This window comes from Haematobia irritans, chromosome 4 (genome assembly GCF_050003625.1).
Source record: "Haematobia irritans isolate KBUSLIRL chromosome 4, ASM5000362v1, whole genome shotgun sequence".
Taxonomy (NCBI): domain Eukaryota; kingdom Metazoa; phylum Arthropoda; class Insecta; order Diptera; family Muscidae; genus Haematobia; species Haematobia irritans.
In genome coordinates, this window is record NC_134400.1 from 203657363 (window position 1) to 203667529 (window position 10167).

The 10167-nt window shown below is 37.6% G+C and overlaps 1 protein-coding gene across 1 annotated transcript in view; it reads left to right on the forward strand.

Annotated features, from left to right (window-relative positions):
- The first annotated feature begins 5015 nt into the window (after positions 1-5015).
- Positions 5016-10167, forward strand: part of eIF5B (eukaryotic translation initiation factor 5B) — a 133615-nt gene continuing 128463 nt past the window's right edge. The window contains exons 1-4 of the mRNA XM_075307964.1: positions 5016-5367; positions 5649-6982; positions 7051-8491; positions 8557-8689. Of these exons, the coding sequence (XP_075164079.1) occupies positions 5297-5367; positions 5649-6982; positions 7051-8491; positions 8557-8689 (2979 nt within the window). The 5' untranslated portion in view covers positions 5016-5296. The remainder of the gene's footprint in view (positions 5368-5648; positions 6983-7050; positions 8492-8556; positions 8690-10167) is intronic.

The window sequence follows — 10167 nt, forward strand, 5'->3', positions numbered from 1 at the left end:
AAACCACTTAGAGAAGCGTTGAGACACTCAGAAATGTCATCAGCATTACTGAGAGGGGTCAAACCAAGTCTACACCCATGTTCGGATATCCACTTCAATTTCACTTCCACTATTCACGTCAAATCCACGAACGTGAAAATTTGGTGTTCTCAATTCGACGTTCTTTCTTGAACTTTTCTGTAACCAGCTGGTTGCACAAATCACCCAAAAAATCACTAAAGGTGAGTATTAAGTTCGAGTTTAGCCGCTAAAAACGTCATTTTTTCACGATTACTTTTCTTTAATAATCCATTTTAAGGAATACAAACTTTGTGAAAATTTGCTTTGGGCTTTTCCCCATCAAGTTATAATAAAATGTGCAACAAATATGTATAATTTCATGCATTTTTCTTACTGATTTGGTTTTCACTTTAGCGTTTTTAGCGGCTAAACTCGAACTTAATACTCACCTTAAGGCGAAAATCAAAATAAGTGGAATGAATAGACTTAATTTAGTTTACTATTTTTTTTAATAAAAAATGACATATTTTTAATAAAATTCGTGAATTAAATATAAAACATTTTACAGTTTTACGCGATTATTTTTTTAGACGGAAATACATCCATCTTGGACATAATTCAACTTTCACCAAGACTTTTGCAAGTGAATTGATTTCACGAAACTTCCGGTGGAAGTGAATTGTAGGACACCAAAATCGTGGAATTGATTCACATTCACCTGGAAGCGGATTTGCGAACATGGGCACTAAACAATTTTTTGGTGTCGGATCGAAACTGGGACTGAATTAAGCTTGCCAGCCCAAATTTGTCAAAAAGCTTGACATTGACCACAAAAAACTTGATTTTGAAAAAAAAAGACTTGACAAATACAATTAGGATTAATTTAATTTTATTATTATTTTTTTTTCATAAAAGATATTGAATAAAAGTAAATGTATGATAAAGGGTAGAAATAACAGAAGCAATGTAAAAGAAACAAAAACAATATAACAATAAAAAATAAAATGAGTTAAATAAATAAATAAAAAATATAAGTCATTATATATTTTAAAGAAAACTTATTTTGCCACAAATAATTCGTATTCCTCGATATAGAATAGTAGGGAGCTACCGTCGTGCAATGGTTAGCATTCCGACCTTGCATACACAGGGTCGTGGGTTCTAACCCAGTTTCCCACCTCAGTAATGCTGAGAGAAGTTCACCACTGTGTCATCATACTGGACTGAATAGTCTAAGTGAGCCTGATACATCGGGCTGCCACTACCTAACCTAACACGAATATTTTTGTTTTCATATATAATTGTAATTATTAAATGCCGCAGTTTTTTTTTGCAACTCGGTAGAAGATACGGACAATATAAGCTGGAGCTACCGAGTTGCAATAAAATAAACTGAGATTTAAAATTAAGTTGTGTCTTTAAATAAATGTATGGTACTTACCCAGCGGCGGAATCGAGAAGGACCTTACAAATTCAGGCATGTTAAATGCCTTAAATTGGAAGGAGTTGTGTTTATAAGACATGCATGTGTACTGATTTTACATTCATCGTAGGCATTCTAAAATCAGACCTGTAATTAAGCATTGCGTTTCATTTACATTTTCATTTTATACACCCGGACATTCTCTTTGCCTTCTTTATAAAGGGTGATTCTTTTGAGGTTAAGATTTTCATGCATTAGTATTTGACAGATCATGTGGGATTTCAGACATGGTGTCAAAGAGAAAGATGCTCAGTATGCTTTGACATTTCATCATGAATAGACTTACTAACGAGCCACAACGTCGAATTTTCAGTGAATGGGCCCTAGAAAAGTTGGCAGAAAATCCGCTTTTTATCGACAAATTTTGTTCAGCGATGAGGCTCATTTCTGGTTGAATGGCTACGTAAATAAGCAAAATTGCCGCATTTGGAGTGAAGAGCAACCAGAAGCCGTTCAAGAACTGCCCATGCATCCCGAAAAATGCACTGTTTGGTGTGGTTTGTACGCTGGTGGAATCATTGGACCGTATTTTTCCAAAGATGCTGTTGGACGCAACGTTACGGTGAATGGCGATCGCTATCGTTCGATGCTAACAAACTTTTTGTTGCCAAAAATGGAAGAACTGAACTTGGTTGACATGTGGTTTCAACAAGATGGCGCTACATGCCACACAGCTCGCGATTCTATGGCCATTTTGAGGGAAAACTTCGGAGAACAATTCATCTCAAGAAATGGACCGGTAAGTTGGCCACCAAGATCATGCGATTTGACGCCTTTAGACTATTTTTTGTGGGGCTACGTCAAGTCTAAAGTCTACAGAAATAAGCCAGCAACTATTCCAGCTTTGGAAGACAACATTTCCGAAGAAATTCGGGCTATTCCGGCCGAAATGCTCGAAAAAGTTGCCCAAAATTGGACTTTCCGAATGGACCACCTAAGACGCAGCCGCGGTCAACATTTAAATGAAATTATCTTCAAAAAGTAAATGTCATGGACCAATCTAACGTTTCAAATAAAGAACCGATGAGATTTTGCAAATTTTATGCGTTTTTTTAAAAAAAAAAGTTATCAAGCTCTTAACAAATCACCCTTTAGAAGTTGTATAGCATGGGTGTTGAAATGATGTAGCAAGAGAGTTGTCTTGTGCTCTCGTTTAAAAGAGAGCTTTAAAATTGTTTACATCCCTATTCATTTATAATTAGAATGCATTTGTAATGCCTTTGGAAGTCAAGCGGTTATTTCATATTATGACAGAAAATATTTATGTCAGAAAATATTTTCATTAATTGTCTTTGCATATGTTAATAAACGATAATAAAAGTGCATAATAATTTTGCGGACGCCAATTCACGCCATTCGTTCGTTCAGTTTTGATTTTGTGAAGTACAGACGCCTTCCTTGTTTTGTGTTTTTAAATTTGTGAAATTGTGAAAAGTTAAACTTACAGCATGGGTGTTAAAGTTATGCAGAAGGAGCTATTTAATTATAATTACAATGCATTTTCAATGCCTTTCTAAGTCAATCGCTCGTTTTATAAAATCCCACTTACAAATATAAGTAGACAAGCATCTAACATAATTGGATTGCCTTCAATTTCCCAAAAAGGGCCATTATTTTTCTATAATTTCTTGAATTTAAATTCTTCCAGATCTCAACAACAAATGTGGCGAAAGAAGTCCTGACTTAAAAATTTGTATATTTTTTTCTTTAATTTTATATTAATTATCTATTTATTTATCTATCTTTGAACTCGAAACTTCTTATTGTAACAATAAATCTGAATTAAAACAATAACTATGTCTAGTAATGAAAAAGTCATTCTTTTGAGCACGTATAGGGAAGACCGCCCTGTACTACAAAACACCTTCTTGACGTAGCGCTGCAACATGCCTGTAATAAGAAGGAGCGAAGGTGTGGTTTTATTTTCAGTAATTATGTAGGAATTCTTATATACACCCCTGTAGAACTCCTTCTGTTTAGAGGGCTGGTGAACGCCCTTTTATGTAAGCTACAAAGAAGGCCTTGCCCTCCAATCTCACCCTATGTTAAATGGAAAGGAAGGTGTAATGTCCTAAGCAGGCCTCTGTAATGCCTAGACAGGCCTGGAAAAAGGCCTTCCAAGCACATGAACTACGCCGCTGGGTACTTAAATATTTATACAAATGTACTCAAAAATACTTTTTTGGCAGACAATTTGAAATTATAACTGCCGATGCCTTTATAAACAATTTATCAAAACAGCGCTTCGACCGCAACGTCGGTAATACCAAAGCTGCAGGCATTGTGTGACATCTATACGGTTGACATTTGTTGTTTTTGTAAAGGGTGGTTAAAATTTCAAGGGCCGATGTTGATTTTGAATAAAACACAAACTATTAGAAAACTATAGGAAATTATTGTAACTTTATTTTATTATGATATATTGGTATTACTCAATTATGTATGGAACAAAATATCAGCCAAATGGGCGCCGCGACCTCGGTGGCACACCTCCATCCGATGGTCCAAATTTTCGATGACGCTGAGGCATAGTGGAGGTTCTATGCCGTTAATGTGCCGAATTATCTCATCCTTTAGCTCTTGAATTGTTGCTGGCTTATCGACGTACACCTTTTCTTTCAAATAACCCCAAAGAAAAAAGTCCAACGGTGTCAAATCACATGATCTTGGCGGCCAATTGACATCGCCATTACGTGAGATAACACGGCCATTGAATTTGTTGCGCAAAAGAGCCATTGTTTCGTTAGCTGTGTGGCAAGTGGTACCGTCCTGCTGAAACCACATATCGTCCACATCCATATCTTCCAATTCGGGCAATAAAAAGTTCGCTATCATCTCACGATAGCGAACACCATTTACAGTAACTGCCTGACAGGCCTCATTTTGGAAAAAATACGGCCCGATGAGTCCGCCAGCCCATAAACCGCACCAAACAGTCACTCTTTGTGGGTGCATTGGTTTTTCGACAATCACTCTTGGATTCTCATTCGCCCAAATGCGGCAATTCTGTTTATTGACAAATCCACTGAGGTGAAAATGTGCCTCATCACTGAAGATGATTTTCTTCGAAAATTGATCATCCACTGTTGCCATTTCTTGGAACCATTTAACACGTTGTTGGATTGTGTATCTCTCCATGGTTCAAATTGAGTAAGTCTGAAATAAAGAAATGTCAAATAAAATTCGGAAAAAAACTTGGCGTTTAGGTGTGGTTCATATTAAACATCGGCCCTTACAATTTAACCACCCTTTAGAAGAGAAATTTTCGTCCTCTTGTTTTCTTAATACTCTGTGAGCAAAGCCGTATATGCACACGCATTCATTCACACATTTACTAAAATTACCATAGGGTTCATGAGAGATCAAGAGATTTCGTGCCCAATGTGAACGGTGTATTATGGTTAATTGTGTGGCCAGCTGATTGTAATAAATCGCCTCAATTTGTTGCACCATGTATGTGACATGTGTTCTCCACATGACATTTGCAAAATTCAAAACAACACCAACAAAAACAAAACAATTCCGCATTTGTCAAACGTTTGTCTTGACATTTCTACATAACCAATAAAGGGTTACTGAAAATCTCTTCGAATCTGGAAAAAGTCTACGACTTTTGGAGCTTTGAAGTTGGTGTGCGTGTGTAATAAATCGAATCTAAAACATTCGGTTATTTTGTGTTCATTATCTCCTGGAAAACTTCGTATATTTTATAAAACTTGATCGCTCCGAGTTGACTGATCTACAGGGAATTGTGTATTTATTGACAAATTCAGTGTCACCACATATAAACGTGTTGAAGTTGCTCGAGGAAAAATGGTTAAAAATAAAAAGGGCAAGAAAGAGATAGTTCCAACCGGCGCTGGAGCTTCATCTGGTGATGAGATGTAAGTATTCGCCTGGATTGAAATGAATTTGCATATTTTTGGGTATCCACAAAAATCGCAGACATATCATCCAATCAGATGTTTTGGGTGGTTTGAGGGGAAAGTGCTGCGTTGGCTTTACTCATTGTGCCATGTATACATTGAGTGTAGTGTTGTTGTTATTGTTGCAATTGTTTTTGGCAATGCAATAATGCAGCAGCACAGAGATTTTTGTGGGTTTCAAAGCATACATAACCCAGTGCACAATTTTGTATAGATACTAATTGATATTGTTTTCGTAGTGAAACCACCAAAGTTGATGATGTCGCTATGGACTCCGATAATCCTCAAGAAGTGGAGAAGGTAAATGCCAAAAATAAAAAGAATAAACCTCCTAAAAAACAAAATTCCAAGAAGAAGCAAAACGATGACTCCGATGAAGATGTTAGTGATGAAGTTGAGAGTGTTTCCAAAGGCATCAAGAAGATGCAAGTGAAGGCAGGCAAACCTGCTGAAAATAGTGACGATGACGACGAGGATGTTGAAGAGAAAGGAGGCAAAAAGAACAAAAAAAATAAGAAAAAAGGTTCAGCTCCAAAAAAATCGGCATTTGAATTGCTTATGGATGACGATGAAGATGAACCGCCAGCGGCGGATCCTCCAAGTGAGCCAGAGGCTGAAGAAGAAGAAGAAACGCCAAAGATCACTAAGAATGCTGGTAAAAAATCCAAGAAAGCCAAACGTAAAGGAAAAGACGATGATGATGACGAAGATTTGGATAAGCTTTTGGCCGATATACAAGCAGAATATGCCGGCAATGGACCACCAAAAGATGTTACTGCCAGTGTGGTATCTCCCGAAGATCTAATCGAGGAAGATTTTGGCAAAGGCAAGAAAAAGAATAAAAAGCAGCAGCAGCAGCAGAAGAAAGAGTCGGAAATGCCCCCACAAGAAGATGCAGATGGAGATGATGCCGCCGATGGAGAAGAAGAAGGAGGCACGGTAAAGACAGCAGCTCAAAAGAAAAAAGAAAAGAAGGAACGTCAAAAGCGAGAAGCTGCCTTAGCTAAACAAAAGGCAGCCCAAGAACCCAAGCAAAAGCCAAAACCTGCAGAAGAAGTTCCCACACCTATGCCTGAGGAACAAACACTGAAAACGGAAGAGGAGGCCCCCAAAGAAACTGAAGGTGATGCTGCCGAGACTGCCGAAGCAGACACAGGAAAAGCAAGTGGCAAAAATAAAAAGAAGGGTAAAAAGGACAAAAAGGCCGAAGAAGAGGAAACAAAGAAGGATACAAAGAAAAAAGGAGTATCAGCAGCCATGGTAGCAGCCATGCAGGAGCGTCTAAAGAAGATCAAGGAGGAGGAAGAACGTGAACGACAATTGGAGGAGGAAAGGATAAAGCAGGAAGAAGAACGTGAAAGGCAACGATTGGAAGCCATAAGACTGGAAGCTGAAAGAAAGGAAAAGAAGAAACAAAAGGAGCTTGAAAAGAAAGCCCGTCTTAAGGCAGAAGGTAAACTGCTAACCAAAAAACAAAAAGAGGACAGAGCAAGGGCGCAAGCTATGTTGGAAGCGCTTAAAGCTCAAGGTATCGAAATTCCTGATCCCAACGAGAAGAGACCCACTAGACCCGGTAAGTACATGTTGCTCTACAAATATCGCTTTTCTTGTAAACACCTTTGTCCTCCTCCCCTTTTGAAGGTACCCGCATACGTCCTAAGAAAAAGGGTCCTCAAGCTGGCGGTCAACAAGGTGAAGTAAAAACCGAGGAAGAACTAAAAGCCGAACAGGCTGCAGCAGAGGCTGCGGCTCAGGCAGAGGCAGAGAAGAAAGAAGTCATAAAAGAGTCATGGGATGCTACAGATTCTGAAGAAGAAGCGAATGATGAAACTTCCCAAGCCACTACAAATACCAATGACGAAAAAGCTGGAAATGATAACGGTCAAGAAGAAGAATCGGATGATGAAGACGACGACGATGATGATAACTCTCAAGATGATGACGATTCTGGATCAGAATCCGATTCGGAATCGGACGATAAAGAAGAAGCCGTTAATGTCAACGATCCTGAAGAGCGTCGTCTTAGAGCCGAACGACGAATTCTCAAGAGGCAGGATGATGCCGAGAAAAAGCGCACAGTTGATAATTTACGTGCTGCAGTAGTTTGTGTTCTCGGCCACGTAGATACTGGTAAAACAAAAATTTTGGATAAATTGCGAAGGACAAATGTCCAGGATGCCGAAGCTGGTGGTATAACCCAACAAATAGGTGCTACCAATGTACCCATGGACGCTATTAAGGAACAATCCAAAGTAGTTCGTAACTCTAGCGATTTTGAATTCAAACTTCCCGGCCTGCTTATTATAGATACACCTGGTCACGAGTCGTTCAGTAATCTACGTAATCGTGGCTCATCGCTCTGTGATATTGCCATCCTGGTAGTCGACATTATGCATGGTCTCGAACCTCAAACGATTGAATCCATCAATCTACTAAAGAAGAAAAAATGTCCATTCATTGTAGCATTGAATAAAATTGATCGTCTCTATGATTGGAAACTGATGGCGCGTCGCGATATTCGTGATGTGCTCAAAGAACAAGAGGCCAACACACAAGTCGAATTCAATCAACGCACCAAGGAAGTTATTCTACAATTTGCCGAACAAGGTCTTAATGCAGCTCTCTTCTATGAAAATCCCGATCCAAAAACCTATATTTCCCTTGTACCCACAAGCGCCATTACCGGTGAAGGTATGGGCAATCTCTTGTTCTTGATTGTAGAATTCTGTCAGAAAATGCTTGCCAAAAGGCTTATGTATTCGGAGGAATTGCAAGCCACTGTCTTAGAAGTGAAGGCCATACCAGGTCTGGGCACAACAATCGATGCCATTTTAATCAATGGCAAATTGCGTGAGGGTCAAACAATGATATTGGCTGGTACCGATGGTCCCATTGTTACCCAAATACGTTCGCTGCTAATGCCACAACCCATGAAGGAGTTACGTGTAAAGAATGCCTATGTGGAGCACAAAGAAGTCGTTGCCGCTCAAGGTGTAAAGATAGCTGCTAAGGATTTGGAGAAGGCCATAGCTGGTATAAATCTATTAATTGCTCATAAACCGGACGAAGTTGAGATTTGCAAGTAATTTAAAACCAATCCGATTGCTTATTTTTTGGGTTTTGTAAAACGTTTAATTTTTCTTTCAGAGAGGAAGTAGCACGTGAACTGAAGAGTGCTTTGAGTCATATTAAATTGGCCTCTACTGGTGTTTATGTACAAGCTTCAACTTTGGGCTCATTGGAAGCTCTATTAGAATTCTTGAGAACATCTAAAATACCGGTAAGTTTGATGAATGTTGTGACAAAAAATATATTGGCGCCTAAACATATGCAACATAATATGACAGAACAAGTTATTATGACAGCACAATAACAGCCAACTGTTTTATGCTTTTATTCATTTATTTGCTGATATTTGCAGTGAATGTTCGTTCACATTAAGTGTAATTATGATAGCAAGCGAAGATATTTTTAAGTAAAGTTTTCTTGTTGGATGTCACATTGAATTTTACCATGTATGTGACAGTTCCCAATTGACATATTCTTGCTATTCCAATTGCCATGTTTACTTGTTTCCAAAGTAGCTAAACAGCGATTTGTGCATTGGTGTAGGTATTGTATGCATAATCAAAAATCCGGTTATAAACTTTCGACCATTCCGTAATTTGAAATAAAGAAATTTTGACTTTTTGAAAATTAAAACATAAAAAAACGATTTTTCCACTTTTTCCTATTTTTTATACCCTTCACCACTACTGTGGTACAGGGTATAATAAGTTTGTGCATTTGTATGTAACGCCAAGAAGGAAAAGTCTGAGACCCATCGTTTAGTATACCGATCGTCTTAGAATTAAATTCTGAGTCGATTTAGCGATGTCCGTCTGTCTGTCTGTCCGTCTGTCTGTCTGTCTGTCTGTTGATGTATTTTTGTGTGCAAAGTACAGCTCGCAGTTTTAGTCCGATTGTCATAAAATTTGGTATAGGGTCCTGTTTCGGCTCAAAGACGATCCCTATTGATTTTGGATAAAATCGGTTCAGATTTAGATATAGCTGCCATATATATATATATATATATATATATATATATATATATATATATATATATATATATATATATATATATATATATATATATATATATATATATATATATATATATATATATATATATATATATATATATATATATATATATATATATATATATATATATATATATATATATATATATATATTCACCGATCTGGTCATAATTGGCGTTTATATCAACCGATCTTCCTCAAATTCCGTACATCCGAATATTTTATGAGTCTCGAAAAACTTGCAAAATATCAGCCAAATCGGTTCAGATTTAGATATAGCTCCCATATATAGCTTTCGCCCGATTTACACTCATTTGCCCACAGAGGCCAATTGTTTGCTCCGATTTAGTTGAAATTTTGCACAGGGAGTAGAATTAGCATTGTAGCTATGCGTGTCAAATTTGGTTGAAATCGGTTCAGATTTAGATATAGCTCCCATATATAGCTTTCGCCCGATTTACACCCAAATGACCACAGAGGCCAATTTTTTGCTCCGATTTAGTTGAAATTTTGCACAGGGATATAATTAGCATTGTAGCTATGCGTGCCAAATTTGGTTGAAATCGGTTCAGATTTAGATATAGCTCCCATATATATGTTTTTCTGATTTCGACAAAAATGGTCAAAATACCAACATTTTCCTTGTAAAATCGCCACTGCTTAGTCGAAAAGTTGT